The 18408-nt window shown below is 39.4% G+C and overlaps 1 protein-coding gene across 1 annotated transcript in view; it reads right to left on the reverse strand.

The window, feature by feature from the left end:
* The window catches only part of SGCD (sarcoglycan delta), a 1599257-nt gene that overhangs the window by 203322 nt on the left and 1377527 nt on the right, over positions 1–18408 (reverse strand). Inside the window, exon 8 of the mRNA XM_060008456.1 lies at positions 17303–17404. Coding sequence (XP_059864439.1) covers positions 17303–17404 — 102 coding nt within the window. The remainder of the gene's footprint in view (positions 1–17302; positions 17405–18408) is intronic.

Here is an 18408-nt window from a genome sequence, read left to right on the forward strand (position 1 = left end):
AAAAAACAAAAAACTAATACTAAACTTTCTTTGGGTTATTTGTGTGGAAATATGTTAACATAAATGTTTCAGATATTACATGAAATTTCTAAAAAAAAAAAGAATGGAACAGAGAAATGTGCAAAGATGAAGGGATAGTGAAAACCTTGCAAAATTGGGCCAGGTCAAGACATCCCAGGAAACGACACACCTCTCTCCCAAACTCCTTCCTTCCCTCCCCCTCCTCCATTCCTTCTCTCTCTCTCTCCTTACCTACTTCCATCCATTCAATAATAATTTATTGAGCACCTGCTCCATGCCATACAATGTAGCCAAATGTTTAATACAATACTATACAAACAGAATAGCTCAGAGACTTTTTTTTTAAGTGTTACCTAACAAGCAGTACAGGGCAAGAAGAAAGGAAGGTGGCTTATTTCACATTAATGCCACAAACACTAAGTGTCTGCTTTGTATAAGATACTGGGAGCAGAGAACCCACAGAGAACAGAGATGAGCAACTGAAATGGCAATGAACTCACAGGAGTATCTCCAATCGATCACGAGAGGGAAGTCTCTAGGTATAGGACATAAAAGTCATTCTGGGCCCTCTTCCTCAAATACTCCAAAATAACAGAGTCAGGAAAGTAAGGCATCAAAAGAAAAAAACAAACGCAAAAGCAGAACATATTCAATTCGAAATTCTGACCAGTTTCACTGGAAACAACATCTTTTCATTGCAGCTTTTCTCATCTTCTCTTCAAATACTTGCCTTCTTCCTTTAAAAAAATAAAGTGAATTGCTCCAAATGACATCACCATAGTATCCAACGGAAGCACCTTCAGCCAAACACTTAGCTTACCTCACTCAATGTTTGTTTTTGCTAATGTATTATTCTAAAGACCCTGGGGCTCTGAGAAAGATTTATTAGCCAAGACATCTTCTGAAAGAAGCTCAGCAGCAAGGAAAAATATATCATCTCTCCTTCAGTTAACTCTTGCTATAAGGAAAGTCAGTGTGTTTCTCCAGGCCCAGAGCAGTGAGATGGCAAGGAAAGTCATAAAAGCAGAATCTCTCTTCCAGCCCAGTCCTTTTTTTCCTTTCTACTCCCTTGAGTAGCCTGAGAGGGTATAAACATTTTCTTGCTTCCATCATGGAGTTAAGAACTTTATAGACAAGACAGGGTAGGAATGGTTAAGGCAGCACTCCTAACCATTTTACCCTGAATGTCAGCCAATCACAGGAAGTGTTCAGGAGGACAGTAAAAACAAGGTTTCCATCAGGCACTGAGATGTGATTGATGAAAAATTCCAAAGTAAGATATCACATCAAAATATGCAGAATTGACAGGGGAAATAACCAAGAACATCCTTACCGGTTTCAAGGAGATGTAATGAGGATCAAGCATGGGGAGGTGAGGGGATGTGTGAGTGTATATTTTTAGTAGGGGGGAGGGGTCTGCTACTTTCTAATCGCAAGCCCAGTGAGAAGAGGCATCAGTGAATCCACTCTGAGATCCTGACATGTGTTTCCTGTCTCCGAAGCCATCACAGATTTCCCAGCAGGGAATCTAGAGGGTACTGCAGGCAGGAGAGGGCTACTAATTCAGAAATACCCTGTGTGCTCTCCGAGATTGCCTAGGAAGGGATGGATGACTTTTTCACAAAACAGAGGTGTGCCAAGTGGGAAAGAGAGCTGTCCTGGAGACATCAGAAGTCCTGCTGAAGGGGGCTTCCTGGGAGGCAAGACGTTTTCATGTGGAATGGAAGGAGGGATGAAGCATCCTGTCCAGGAATGGAATGCTTTGCCTCCCTTTTCTATAGGATTTGTAGGAGATGTATCACACCTCCAGGGCCAGGAATCTCCAAAGGCTCAAGAAAATGCTTCATGAGGGAAGAAGTCAGTTTAACTATTTACCAGTCCCAGAGGGCACAAAGGCACCCAGCCGAGTAACAAATATTCCAACCTCTACCATAACCACTACCCTGGTAGGGTCTTAAACTCTAGCCAGCAGCTAGCAACTCATGAGATGAGAGCAGAGACAGCTGAAATAAATCCAACCCCTACTCCCAAAGGTATGGAGTCACCAACCAAATGCTGTATCTAGGGAAAAGAAACAAATACTTAACTTTGAATGAGGTTTGAAGTGATAAATATCTCACATGAGACATCTAAAATTTCTGAAGTGACCTGTACTTTGTCCCTTAAATACCACCACACTGTTAACTTTTACGTGGGCCAAAAAATCCACTAGGAATTGCCCAAGTTTTTATGGGGGAGAGATAGGGGAAGACCATTCCCAACTCAAAATTCAAAGGAATAGTGAAGACAAAAATAAAGATGCATTTGATCATGAGTTGTGCTTACTGAACATACAAGTTACATATTTATTCAACAAGTATTTGTTAAATGCCAATCACCGTGATAGACAATGAGTACAAATAAGTCTTACAATAAGACTCCTGCAACAGAACTACAACAGAACTCTGTACTCCTGTACAGAGTTTGCAAAGCAATGGGATAGAATGGGGGCTTCCTTGACATAGTCTGTTCTCAAGACAGATTGATACAGAGATAGAAAGCACACGCTTTGGGGTAGTTCATACCTGGATTTGAATTCCTATTGCTCCTTAGATGAGCTGGAGAAAATTACCTAACTATTTTACACTTCAGTTCTCCTCGCCTACAAAATGGAGATAATGTAATCTACCTTTTAAGATTGCCAAGAGGATTTAAGGAAAATGTACAGAAAGCACACAGTATACTTGACCTGTAAGATCTCAAAAACTAGTAGGGGACATTACCAACAAGATAGCGATATGAGTAGTAAGCCTTTAGAATCAAACAGATAAAATAAACGGATATTGCCATTAAATATCTCCATCATAAAAGTTAAAATGAAAGATTCAACAGAAAGTATTAATTCTTAAATAATTTACGTCTCCCTACTCATCTTTCTAATACTTGCTAAAAATCCCCACTCGGTTGTCTGTAATATTTTTATTTCCTGGGCTTTTATTATATAATAAATAATATATTATACAATCAGTGCCATATAATCTAGGATTCACTCATCTCACTTCCTATGCTTTAATTGTCTGTTTTGTACAAAGTTTCATCTCCCAAATTATATTGTAAGAGCTCACTGAAGACAGGGCAGGCAATAATACGCTGCTTATTTGCTACAATGTTTTAGATCTTCAACAGGTATATGACAGAACTGAATAGAAAAGACGTAAGTTTTAAGATGTGTCAATGTGTAAAAATGCAGGCTATTCCGAGCTGCCACTGTAAGCCCGAACACAAACAGGGCGGCCTTTGTCATTGCTTCGTAAACTGGGAAACACTCTCAGGGTCAAAGCAGAAATCCTTCTTGATGCCTGCAAATCACCTCTGATGAGAAACTTCTGGCCTTGAGGTTCCACACACTATGACAAAGACAGGCAGGTACAGAACAAACTTTCGCCAACAATGCTTCAAGTTGAATTTCAACATGGAATCTCATTGAGTCTGCCGACGGCATTTTGAAAAGAATTTCATTAAATGTTGCTAACATATCATAAGCTCCCTTAGATGGAAGGGTAATGGCTCATAACATTTGTAAGCTTTTTAATTTCATGGAATTTGAGCAGCATAATCAGGACCTATTAAAGTCAATCAACTGTGCCAAGTGGGGCTACCTACCTTTGCTTTTGTTTGTATTTTCCTTGTGGGTACACCCTGTGGACCAAGAGGCAGCAGTCCCAGTATCATTCTTTAAGGCTAATGCTGGTGTGTGATGTCCTGAACCTCCTCTGATGAAACCATCACAGCAGCATTTGCATGCCTGGGATGAACAGACACCTCTTGGGAAATGGCTTTTGGCTTCTGGGAAAGAGAGATTTCCCTTTCTATTTGCTTCGGCTCAGAAGGTGCAATTCTGGTAGGATTCAAAATCAGTCATCTGACAACTGTAACTGGAATTAATAAATAGAGATGACTATAAGAAACTTTATTTATATTTTCAGTGACACAGTGGTGCCCAAACTATTAATCCTTCAAGACCAGTTTCCAGGTTTCTTCTACCATGAAACCTTTAATTACAGTAGTGGCCATTTATAAGGGCTAAATTCCAGGCACTGTTCTAGGCATAATGTATATGTTTTCTCATTTAATTTTCAAAACAATTCTATGATGCTTTCAGCTATCCCAGATTATGTATAGAGAAACTAAAGTTTGAGACATAAAGTAATATGGCCCAAGTCACAAATCTAGTGAGTAGCAGAGCCAAGCTTTAAACCCAGTTTTAGTCTGACTCTAAATCATGGGTACTTTTCTTTCTTTTTTTTTGGCCACGCCACGCGGGATGTGGGATCTTAGTTCTCCAACCAGAGATCAAACTCGTGCTCCCTGCATTGGGAGCACAGAGTCTTAACCACTGGACCGCCAGGGAAGTCCCTGGATGCTTTTCTACTCTGCTATGTTGCCTTCACAATCACGCTGATGCAAGTCTTTCCGTGGGAATGCAGATATCTAGAGAGAGCTTTTTCATATGGGGACAAGAGGGTACCAGGCAGGGTGATGATCCAGGATAGCTGAAGGCTAGAGAGTCAAACAGGGAGAACTCACCCCACAGTCAAGGGAGAAAGCACACATCGAAGTTGGAAAAGCAGAACTGAGGGTAACAAACCACCTTAGGAGAAGGCCGCACACAGAAGGCTGACTTAGAGTGAGGACAGCTGGGAACAGAATGGAGTAGGGGAGGGGCTAGGGCAAGCAGTGTTACACTAAGACGGAGACCACATGGAAAAGTTAGGGTTCTGCTTTTGTGCCCTGCTGGCTGCACAGGCAGGGCACATCTGATGGCTTGATGGAGTTGGGTAGGACCAGATAAGCTCATCATATAAATTCTTTACTGTAAAAAACCCAGAATGATGGGCATATAGGTGGTGTCCAAATATAGTGTCTGCATTTAATTGTAACTTATACAAATGATCAGGAAAACATTCAGCTATTCCCTAGGCTGCCATTAATGACTACTGGACCAAGAAAATACACCAATGCATAGTGTATGACATGCACACACACGCACACACTCTGCATGACGTGCACATCTACCATGATACCTGAAGGAGATGAAAGAAAAGTGTTCATCTTAAAAGAGGAAGAAAATTTTATCCAGGACGACTTGCTGCATTATGGGTATTACTGTATTTTTAACAATATTGCTAAGAAATGAAAAAAAGTTCAAGAGATAAGAATGGTAGTGGGATCTTGTACATAACATATTTAAAGAACTTGTAAAAGAAGCTGAATTTAGAAGAAGACAGAATCCTTTCTTCAAAGGGGTTCCCAGAGGTAAATAAGCCCCGATGTCCTAAGGCATACATTATACATAATGAGTTAACTTCTCTTTTATGAATCTACAATGGTACTGGATATTTGGAGAACTGGAAGAATTAAGAAGATGGTCACTCATATTTTCCATGTTCTGTAGTTTCAGATAAGGAACCAGAGTTAACAAAGGCCAGGTCTTTGGAAATTCGGTATTTCTATAGGTTTTTATTACTTCATATTAGCTCCACTTTGGTGGGCTTAGAATGAGAAACCAGTAACTTGTAGTCTGAGGTTCTGGACAAAATCATATCTGCAGAGCCTAAGATCTCTGGAATATCATGATATTTTTCTGGAGTCAGACTTCATTAGCACATGGACCTTTGATTATTTCCAGATAGCTACTGTAATACAATTCTAATAGAAGGCATGACCAGACAAAAGTAATGGTGTAGTGGGAGATGGTACAGTTTAGGGGATCTGTGGTTGGAATGGGGACAAATTGGCCTCTACAGGAAGCTGTGACTGTGTGAGGCCTATGCAACTATAGAACAGAGCGGGGTGGGGAATGGCCAGAGAAGTAGCAATTGGCCAAAAAAAAAAGAAAGGAAGTAAGATGCTCTCTTCATGAAACCAGTAAGGGTCTTACATGTTTCTTTGCGTTGAAGGGAAAGCAAGTTAGACAAACAGCACAGACCAACACATAAATACTGTCTACTGTCCTGAGATAATACAGCATTCCAGTTAAGAATGTGTGTCAACACGAGTTGGAATATTAGATGCATGTTTTTCCTTAACCCTTCTATTTCACTGCTTCTCTCTAAATGGAAGATCAAAATGATAGGTCCTTTCTAGTGATACTCTAAGGAATGAATGAAATAACTTTACATGAGAACTGTGGCTATTAGCTATTACAACACTTAATTTCATATTATTTTGATTCAAATTCAGCAAATATTTCTGAGCAATTACTATGAGCAAGGCCCTCTGTCAGGTGATTTAGAACCTATTAGTTCACTTGATCTCCATAACAACAAACCCTTTAAGATGATTTAAAGATATTCCATATGAGAACAGCCAAACCCTCAGGCACTTAGCAACACTTGAACGTTTTCTAACCATTCCCCATTTCCTGGTTGCCATCTGCTAGTTATCTCAGGAAAAGAATGGTCCAGGCATCTGCAGAGCATCTTTTCTTCCTCTCCTTGGCTCAGCCTCACTGGTCCTCCTGACCATTACATTTACTCTACCAGGTTGTGCACAAAAAGCCAGGGCTACTATACTTTGTGGTGATGTAAGGACTTTACAAGGGTAATTTTAAAGACACGTGCGCTTTTGGCCACGAGGGCCAAATTTAAAAATCAAAACCATGTAACATTACCATAAGTCAACATGGCTGGATCCCGCAGGATCACGAGCCCTGTGTTGAGCTGCGGTGGAAGGAACCCTAATAGAAACAGTCCTCGTTTCCTTCACCCACTAAGAGCGAGCAACTGACCGGCAGGATCCGAGACATGTTGGCATCGGCCACCTTTTGATACTAACTCGGTTGTAATGCAGTCTCATTGTGTTTTCTTCTCATTAAACTTCTTCCTGTACCTCCCTAACCAGAGTGCTGCTAAGATACGGTCAAAGGAATACTTTGTGATTTAGCCAACTCTCTGTGGCAGCCATGGAAAGCATGGGGGTACATTCCACATCTCAGAAAACTCAGACGGTAAGACCAGTGCAAAAAATCCAAGACTGCTATAAAATAAACGAAAAACCTTGGTTTGTTAACAACTATAGTCAGAAACAAACATGGGGACTATATATCCATCCAGTGACATGACTACTTAGGCATTAACAACTTAAAAATAAAGCCAGCTCCATTTCTCATCTATTAATGAGCTACTACCTAAGGATAATTCATCTTCCCATAAAATTCCTCTCGTATTTTTTAACGTAACTGCCTGAGCCTTAACTGAGGCCTAAAAGCAATCTACACAGCTTGTTAGTAGAAAACTGCAATTATCGTACCATCTGTACTTGTCTGTTACTGTAGAGAGATGCTACTTTTTATTTCCATGATTCTGATGTTACAGCATGGAAGCTGTGGCTTACTAGGTGGAGAAATTTACCATACTGCACCAAGCAAGGAAAGACACCGGGTAATGTGCTTGTCTTATTCTTTCCACGTGGCGATTTTCATCACCATCTACCTCTCCCTCTTCAACTCCCTCCAAAATGCAAAAAGTACAAAATGCAAAATATTTATCGGTCTTAAAAGTCTCATTTACTTTGTGGACCATGTGGTATTTGCCTGGAGGCAGAATCATTGCCGATAAAAACAGAATCATTCATGGAGATGGAAAGTCCCACACTCATAATTTAGGCAACTGCCATTTAAAACATCACTGGTAATAAATTACAGAGCAATGCGTCAAAAGGCTATGCTCAGCTGTTGGTGGAGATCACAAAATTAAAGAGTAAGTATTTGCTTATAATTTCACAGGGCAAGGAAGTGTTTTTTCAGCCTCTGAAATAACATCTCCTGAGAAATCATCAGTGTTTTTTGACGATGAGCAAGTTTTTTGTTTTTTGTTTTTAAATTAAGACTAACTCCAACACACCCACAGCAATTACAAAGTGCTGGGTGCAGCAAGAGTTTCCAGGAGATGAGTATTTTTTGATTGAAGCATTAAGAAAATCTTTTTTTTTTTTTTTTTTGCCAAGGCTTTAGGAGTGAAGAACAACAAAATATTTAAGAATGTATTAAAATGCCCTTCTTCCTTAAAGCTATAGATTCTCTCTCCATTACTCTCCCCCAATACTCAACGAGTATTATTGGCTGTGAGATGCCACCTAACCAAACTATTCCTACTTACTCTGACCATTTAAGGAACATAAACCAAATGACAATAGACTCTGGTACGTACTTTTGCTTCTTCAATGTTATTTATGAAATAAGCGAGAAGCAGTCTCACATCACATAGTGGATGTTCCAGAGACCAAAAGAGTGAGAGGATGCTGACATGCCATAGTGATGATGAAGAGAATCTCAAAGATGTGAAGGGCTGGAAAGTGCTAATCTTGTTATCTTCACCTTTCCTGTCTGTAACACACAGCTCCATATTCTGGAGTTTCCATTAGCCTGTGGATGGCACAAATAAAGTCTTAGAGCAGCACAAAAGAGCAAGGTAGGGAAAGATGGGCTTTCAGTACCTTTAGTACCACTTTTACCTCTTCCACCTTGTCTGTCCTGTTCCCCCATGGTCTCCCACCACATACTTACTCACGCCATCTTCTACATAACACAATACTTAGTATGAGGCTGATAAAGAAACTTATTCAATCGAAAGCTCCTATAAAAGAGAAATTTGTCTTTATCTCCCCACCTGAGAGGCTCTTAGAGAACCTTTGAGTTAGAAGGATCCTAAGAGAACAGTCATTTATTCAAAGAGCCAAACAATCAATGACAACAACAATTTGCTTTCCTTCCATACGAGAGGCACTAGTTAGAAACCAGGGAAACAGTGATAAACAAAGCAAATAATAATACTAACAAATTTTAATGATCAAAAATTATCATACTGAAATTTTATATAGTGCTTTATACTCAAAGCAATATTCTACAAACAGTAACACTTACCTAATAAATTTTACGTAATTATGTAAAATAAATTAACTCTTACAATCCTGTTATACGCTTATGAGGTAGTGCTGCTATGAGGACCATTTTACAGATGAGGAAAATGAAGCACAGAAAAGGTCAAGTAATTTGCTTGAGGCAACACAGATAGTAAATGGTGGAGCCAAGATTTAAATCCAGGGAGGTGGCATTCCAGAGCCTGCTCTTATACATCACTTAACAACTGCCTTTCTCAGTCCCTGCCATCATGGAGATTATGCAGGAAAAATGGGAAGCAAACAGGTAAGTACATAAATATTTAGTCATTTAATATATACGTATGATATATAAATAGAAATTAATATACCTAAGTAATATGACATGATATAATATAGTGGCAGAAAATAAAGCTACTAGGTAAGGGATATATTTTCAATGGGTGGGCGAGGAAGCTGTCCATCAGGAGATGCCATGTGAGCAGAGGCCTGGATGGAGCGAGGCTAGGTTTTCATCCAGCCTGGTGTTTTCGGACTGTGGTGCATGGGCCCCCCACCCAGGGCCTGGGCATCCTGTGGCTGGTGACAGGGAGACTCTGGGTGGGCAGGGCAATGGGCTGCAGCACCCCAGTCCCTGCCCAACCACAGGAGCTCAGCTTCCATCTGGTCCAGATTTAGGGTTCCAAGTAAAATCTGACTCCAAAAAGATTCCATGGCTTTAAAAACAATGTTGTAGAAAACCACTAAGCATGCCCAACCTCTTTACGTCAGACACACTGAGAGCCAAGAGGAACGACTTGCTCCAGAGCTGGTGCTGATACCAGCAGGACAAGAAGAGCATCCAGATTCCCCAACTTGGAATCTAGTGTACCTTCTAGAACACCGAACCGTCAGCTGTAACTCTCCTCCCATTCAGTACATTGTGTTCATCTCTAGAAGGTATAGACAAAAGGCTTTATCCAAGTGACTGTGCCTCTCTGTCTGGAAACTTCATAACCAAACTCCAGGCTTATCAAGAATTGCACACATGCTCTTGCCTGTCTCCTGTATTTATTAAAGTGCCCCTACCTCTGCCTCTTATTCTACTTTATATTTTTCTTGATCTTAACCTATTATATCTTTTCTTACTCTGTCCCTGTACATATTTCTTTCAAGCTATTGTACTTCAGATCCTTTGTGGAAATGTCTACGTGCATAAGGGGAAGGAGTACTTGCAGTAGGGGGCTGGCATGAATACAAATTTCTGAGTCTTCAAATAACTGAGATTCTAATGGTGGAACTGTGGTCACCACAGCAGACAAGAAAATGTGGGGTGCAGTCGACTTGCCCAATGGCCCTCAAACAATATAATTAGACATTCTCAACCTCATGTGAAGTTCAGACCTACCTCTTCTATGAAAACTCCAGCTGATAGAGTTACAACTGAGATTTAACCAAAGTCCTCAGTAACTCGTCTATTTCCAGCATGATATTCATTCAAGAAAAGCGCACACAGTCAATTTTTCCAAAATGAAAGAAAGAACAAAAACCCCATCAGCCCATTTTAATTCTAAGGCAACCAAAAACCTCTGAATCACTATCTCTGTTTCCCAGGATAAACAAACAAAAGGACCAAAGGATTAAACACTGGCCTATTCAAAGTTTGTGCGTCTGGTTTTTTCTTTTTAACAACAAAAAAGAAAAAAGCAAGCAGTGCTTCACCCTGTTGTCCATGATAAATGATGACACGTAAAAAGACAAATACATTTCAGGAATGGCAATCTGCTTCACAGTACAGATGGGCTTATAGATGACTCTTCCAACTTTTAATAACCTCCATAATTTATGTGTGAGCTAAGAAATGCAAAGATGCCTAGTGCGCCCCTTTGACTCAGTACAAATCACTTTTATTTACTTGGGCAATACTTCATGGTCCAGTTAACTTCCTAATTAAAGACAGCAGGATGCTCGTGTTCCATGCAAGTGGCATGGAAAACACTGTTTTGTGTGCAGTGGGTTCAGCTGGGAGTTGAAGCTGAGGAGAAGACACCACGGCTTTCGGTTGGTTTCTAAACCAACCAGAGACACGGCTCCTCTCGTTGTGACTAAATTGTCAATGGAGCCTCTTCAGACGAAACTTCTGCTTGTCTGCTATCCTACTTTACTTTATGTTGCCTCATGCCCAATCCCAAACTTCAACTTTCTTCCCCTTGTCTGCTTCTTCCCCAGTCGTGCTCTGTTATGGTTAAAGGAAGAAAGACAAAAAAGAGGCGTGTTCTAGGAGACTCAGGCCCACCCTGGTGGGCCAGAAACTCAGCCTCCAGAAGCTCTGAGACGGCTCTCTCTTGCCATTGAGCTTGTACACTAAGTCAAAACCCACAGGAGCCAGACGACTAGGAGAAATTGGTGTAAAAGAGAGAGACACAGGAAGTGAGGAGAAGTGAGTCATGAGTGACTACGAATTCTTAGAAGTCAACCTAATTTCTGGACTCCTGCATGATGAGATAGATACGTTCTCGATACCATAAGCCAGGGGCTGTGCACCCCCAAGGGATTTCAGGGGCCCATTATATAAACAAGCTACACAGGTGGGGTATGAGGCAGTGGTGACTGATGGACGCTGTGGTGCAGTGAAGAACAAATATGCAGCCCAAGGAGGCACTGTCTACTTGGCTCCAGTCCTTATGAATATCAAACCACTCGGACAGATTTTCTGGAGGATTTTTGGTGAGAATCAAAAAATATAGATTTTTTTAAAATGTCAAATCTTCAGATACTTAAATATTAGAAACGAATTCACATTCAAAGGAAAACAATGTGTGAGGCACATACACTGTATCTTTAGGCCGGATTCAGTTTGCAACTTCTGTCATAAGCCTTCATATCAATAGTTAACCTCACAGTGCATAAGGTGGGTCATGTAAATTACTTCGTTTAACCCTCACAGTAACTCGATAAAGTAGAGAATATCATCTCAGTGATTAGGTCAGCCATCATTAAGCTTGGTCCTCCTGCATTATCCACTGTTGTTTCCAGTTTCCTTTTTTTAATGCTTGTGAACTCTCTCAGGAACTTAATATGCTTTGCAGTAAGTTATTCCCCATGAGAGGGAAATGGCCATGTATAACTCAACCTACCGTACTAAAGACAGTGTCATGAGAAAATTAGTTACCACATACACTGTGTGTTGATGTGGAAGAAAATACTGCAATCCTGGATTTCAGTTCTGACTTTGCTGGACATAACTTGGGTAAGTTCAACCTCCTTTCCGGGCCTGAGGGTCCCATACATTAAATGAAGTCACTGGTCTAATTGAATTCTTAGGGACTTTCAACTTCCAGAATAGATATGGCTTGTTAATTCAGGCTGATAGAATAAGTCTCAATTCACATCATACTAAAATCAAAATGGAATTTTAAAACTCAGCTTTCCATAATATAACAAAGAGATGATAGACATAAATGTGAAAATCCATGGTGTGAATGACCAGCTCAGAGTTTCAACAAGCATACAGCAGTTTCTCAACTTTCATAAACATTGACAGAATGGGATACCCTCAAAATCCATTTTATAGGTGGAATTCAGGCTTTTCTAGGAACCAACACTCAGACTAGTGTTTATAAAGCACTGGCATATGTGTGTATTAATCTTTTTTTTTTTTTTTTTTTTTGCGGTACGCGGGCCTCTCACTGTTGTGGCCTCTCCCGTTGCGGAGCACAGGCTCCGGACGTGCAGGCCCAGTGGCCATGGCTCATGGGCCCAGCCGCTCCACGGCACGTGGGATCTTCCCGGACCGGGGCACAAACCCGTGTCCCCTGCATCGGCAGGCGGACTCTCAACCACTGTGCCACCAGGGAAGCCCTAATCTTTAAATCTTTATTATAGTTTGCTTTTTTTTTTTATCATAAAATGAGTGAAAACGTCACTCCTGGATCAAAGGGTATAAACATTTTAAGGTACTTAAGATATATCGAAAACTATTTTTTTCAGAAAGACTACCAGTAATCTATGAGTGCCAGAGCCAGCAAAATTTTTAAGCAGAAGAATGAGAAAAAAAGTTGAACGTTAGAAGAGTGTAACTCAGTGAAAGAAAAACTGAAAACTAAAAGCTATTGAATGTGAAATGGGTTTCCTAAGAGATTTTCACTGAGTTTATGATTAAGTTTGTGAGTTTATTATTAAGAAGACATGCAAGAAGAGGATGCAAGACCATTTGGTTCAAAGGACGTTCAAACATCAGATGAGATGTGCACTACGTGATGATGATGTAGACGGTGAAAAGTATTGTCCTGGAAATCAAATCATCATCTGCCATCGTCAACATCATCGTCATCAAGACATGGGGGTGAGAGTGGGAAGGGCCATTTCTGGAACACTCATTTCATGTCAAGTTCTGTATTAAGCACTTAAACACTATCTTACTTATTTACAACCACCTGTGATATAGGTATTAATATCATCTCAGTTGCCTAGGTAAGAAAACAAGATTTACCAAGTTAAGAAATGGTTCAAAGATCACTCATTGGTCAAACAGTAGCACTGGTTGTCACCCAAATCCAGTGATACAGCACATGAGCTTGACCATGGTATTATACTGTCTCTTGGTACAGACAACTTCTAAGAACCCCATTTACATATGATTTCATTATTCTATACACAGCTTTTTCATAGGTAGAACATCTTAAACTATGTGAGTTTTTATAGACTAAAAAGTTTGAAAGACATAACCTTAAATTTTATATAATAATTTTCTGTTTTATTCTGTTAAAGTAAACTCATTTTTGTACCCCTCCTACAACTTTTCTTTCTACTCTCTTCTCTCCTAAACTTCTAAGTTCAATACAGCAATGGGCTAGAACCCCTATACCCACCCCATATATAGCTTGAGGGGAGTATGGAGATAAATGCACTGTGCAACTTTCCCATTTCTGCAGGTCTGGCACTAGTATGTGCTCAATAAATGCTGCTTTCCCTTCTCTTGTCACTTCACATTAAGTTATGCAAAAGCACCATCTAGTTCCAGCATCATGGGAAGCAAGGGAAGATGCCTCTCTGAAGAAGCAGGGATCTGCCACTTTTGTCCAAAATGATATTTTGGGATGAAAGGTCTCCTAGCACTCATGCATTCAATCTATCTACTAGTAGTTTCTGTCAGAAATCTGTAGTTGTATTTTGCAAGTATAAAGATGCCTACCACATGGGATTTAAATATAGAGTTTTATGGCATTAAATCCCTTAACTTTACAAATTTCTGTGCTAACGCATTCAAGAAGAATTACTAGGGACAGGGTGGTCTTTGGATGTAATAGTAGAATATTTAATTTAGTGTGTCGTTTTCAATCTATTTCCTGAGTGGCATGATACTTTACCACTTAGAAGCTATGCGTCCATGTAGTTAAAGCTAGAGATGCCCAGGGCTTTCATTCAATTCCCAGATGGGAGTTTTTATAGAGATGAATATCTTCTCATTAATTTATCTTCCTAAGAGATTGCTATCACACTAATCAATTTGTAGTGACTTTACCAAGTTTGCAACCTTCAATAATGAGATGGATACTGTATCGAACATGGTGTGGATTGCTTAAACAATCTCAGCTGCTCTCGGATCAATGAAACACAAAACCAAAATGAAGTCAAGTGTTGCTTCATTAGTTATCCTCACTTAGAAGAGCTGTATAATCTTGTTCACTGGACGCTGATGTCTTTTCAATGGGAAGAAGAGAAGGAGACACCCCATGAAAGAGAAACAGCTGTGATCCACGGCAAAGTGATAGTGCAGATAATTCTACAGAGAAGAGTCTTCCAGAGGTGGCATGTAAGCAATGGTCAGGTAACGTCAGAAAACAACAACAACAACACAACAGTAAGCTGAAGATGACAGAGGAGAGAATAGAAAGCTACTACATGTGAGGTTCTCATAAGCATCATATGAGGCTAGGATTCAAGAAGCATGGCAAATTCTACTGGTTACCTGCTCACCAATCATTCCCTCTACCGTCATTGCTCCCAGAACCCCCATTTTGTTCAGCAGACAATAATCCCTGTGTTTGAGGGAAGGAGAGCCCTACAGACTAAATCCCTAGCTTCTAATCTTGTTCTCTCGCCTTAGTGAGAAGTTTGGATTTTATTCTAGGTATAATGAGAAGTTAACAGAGAATCCTTTGCAAAGGGGTGGAGAGACTTCATATTTGAAGAGGCTACTTTGCCTACAATTTGGATGATGCGGCTAAGAGTGAAAGGCAGCAGAGACAGAAGAGGTTATAGCAATGGTGCAGGTGAGAGAGGATGGTGGCTTGAACTGGGGGGTGACGTGATGGAGAAGAGTGGATGGATATGGGCACATGTTTCAGGTAGAGGCCACAAGACTTTCTGGTGGATTTTAACATATATGCATATATGCATGTCTTCTTTTCTTCATTTAGAACACATTTATTTTGTTATCAGAAACATATAAAGCTAAAAGCTTTACGCATTTGCCATTTATTTTTTGCAAGGAAAAATACTTTCTGAAGAACAATGAAAAAATAGTGAATTTTAACCCTTCAATTTTCTTTAAACAAGGATTTGAAAGCCTTGGATTTAACTCACTGCTTTTTCGATATTAAAGTAAGTTTTTCATGATCATCATTACTTTTTAAGCTTCTAATCAAGTGTATCTTTGACTTGGGATCAGATGACTACTGATTTTCAGATAGGCTGGCTGACATATTTTCTAAGAGTCCAATTCCTGCATATGGGCCTAAGAGATATACCAGGTACCCTTTTTCAAGTCTTCTAAGACACGTGTCTCAATTCCTTTATATGACTATGATTCTCCACCAAGGAAACGTATTTCGGGATATTTTACTTAACACATATCAACTATTCTACCCCTGATCTTAAAATCTGCTCTCTTGTACCACATGAAATCTAGCCTGAGCATTTACACACTTATGGAAATATCGCTAATATAGGTTAGAGGGGTTGGCAAACTACAGCCTGCAGCCTATTTTTCTGTGGCCCTTGAGATAAAAATGGGTTTTACATTTTTAAAGAATTATATAAAAGAAGAAAAATAAAAGCTGAAAATATTTACGGAGAAAGATCCAACACCATAAGAAAGAAATGACCAGTCCAAATTAGTGAGATAAACTAGTTTAATACTAGTTTATAATAATAGTCTTGGTACTTTAAGCCAATATGCTACGGGTTCCCTATTAAATTTCATAATCACTGATTGGGTAGCTGAAATAATTTGCTCTTCTTGCTGATTTTAACATCATGTCTCCCTCCCTTTCACCAGGCACAGAAGAAAGTAAACTTATTGGCAATTCAGTAGTTGCACTCAGTTTCATGCAATTCAGTAGTTTAGATAGCACTCAGATAAAATTACCCACTGCATCAAGTTGTTGAATTTCATTAATTGCATTAATCGATGCACACAATAGAAATGATGCTTTGGGGAACTTCCATGTTATTCTTTGCTCACAGGTGGACGCGAACCAGTCCCAGGCAGAGCAAATACATTAATAATACTTTTCAACCAGCATACTTCACCACCCCACCAAAAAGCAAAATTGAAAGCCAAAGAACAACCAACCCAAAAATATACTCAAAAACAAAAATTAATTTTGATAATACTGGTTAATAAAATCAAGGCGTCTAGGAATCACTTCCATCATGACTTTAAAAAAAAACAACAGAATGAGAGAAGGAGCTTTGGTAGGAGGCTGTGGGTTAACAGAGAAGCTTTAGAATTGGATTTCCTGAGTTGAAATCCTTGCTCTACTGATTCATAAGAATGTGGTTTTGGACAAACTACTTCTCTAAGCCTCAGTTCTTCGATGTGTAAAATGAAGGCAACAATAATCACCACCCCAGTGGACTAATCTATGAATTATATTAGATAATGATAACCCATCAAAGCAGCAAAGCGCATGGGGCAGAGCACACACTCTACTGTGATCATTTAGATACCATTCTGAGCATAGTTGTAATATATTAAATTGATTCTAATCAACCTGGGCTACATTGTCCAAAGTCTTCATAAAAAAGAAATTTCTAGCTCTTTAGGACTATTTCTAAAGATGCCTTCAAACTACTTGACAATTAAAAGCAATAGCAAGAGTTTCTTGGATTTGTATAGTACTGAAGGCATTTCCGCATTTATTTTCTTGTTTTCTTTGCAGCACAATCTAGAAAGTTTGTTAATAAAGGTTATCACCTTCTATTTGGCACGGATGGAAAGAGGCTCAGAGAGGTCATCTCATTTGCTACAGTACCACGGTGGTGATGACACTCAAGGTTTCATATTCCAAAGCATCTCACTTACCCGCATTGCCACCCCTGCCCCCAACCTTCTGTACTCAGCCAACAGCAAGACAATTTCCCCCAGATTTAGATTTCAGAGAAAGAACAATTCCTTCTTCTTGCAACAGAAACTTACTGGTCGGGACTGGATTTCTTTGGCGTAAAGAGGTTGCAAGAATTCGGAGTCTCCTTCTAGCTTTAGACCTTTTTCTGTGATTCTCAAGTTTCCCATTCCATCCTGAAAGAGAGGCACAGAGATAACATGGAAAATTCGATTAGCCCAAATTTCAAAATACCTTAGATTTTCAAAAATTGAAACAAAATTATTGCCTTCTTTTTTTCTTTTTTGAGAAGGTAGAAAGAGGGGGCTCCCAATGAAGACATGATATACTAGGAGGCATTTTTCAGTGTGATTATGAATATTATCCTCTTTGTTCACTTATTCTGAGAAAATCTATTCCAAGCAATCTTGGAAAACTGAGCAAGTTCTCCAAAGAAGCAAAATGTAAGTAATGCCCTCTAGTCATTCACTAGCACAGATGAAGGAGGCCCTTTTGACTAGGGAGTGGCGAGAGACTGGAGGCAGGAGATGAGCGGGGAAAAGAGAAAAAGATGATCTCCCAGGTTAAAGTAAAAGATCTGAAACTATGTCATTTCTGAAACTATGCAGAAATGACAAACTGGTAGTCTGTTGGTCTAATTCAACCTTTGGACATGGTGTCTTTGGCTCATAAAATATTTAAGGAGCCAAATTATTTACTAATATTTTTATTAATATTTTATTATGCAAATATTAAAATACATACCAAAGGATATGAAAATAGAAAGAATAGCAAACACCTAAGTAGTTGTCATTCATCTTTAACAATTATCAATTTATGGCTACTCTTATTTACTATAGCTACTACACCCATCTCCTTTGGTTAAATATAACCATAATGCCATTACCACACCAAAAAAATAAATAAAATAGTTAATAAATATTATCAAATACCCAGTGTCAATGTTCGAATCTCAATATTTTTCTCTTTATATCTGCTTGTTTGAATCAAGTTCCCTATTGCAACTGGTTGATACGTAAAATAGTAGGTCATCTCCTTAAATCTCCTCAGTCAATTTCTCTCTCACACATCCACACACATAAACACGCTTTATTTGATAAATAAAACATCATTTTTCCAATAGCACTTCCCACAGTTTAGATTTGCTGAACATTCCCATAATTTCATGTCACGTGTTCTC

Source organism: Delphinus delphis, chromosome 3, assembly GCF_949987515.2.
Source record: "Delphinus delphis chromosome 3, mDelDel1.2, whole genome shotgun sequence".
In the NCBI taxonomy this organism is placed as follows: domain Eukaryota; kingdom Metazoa; phylum Chordata; class Mammalia; order Artiodactyla; family Delphinidae; genus Delphinus; species Delphinus delphis.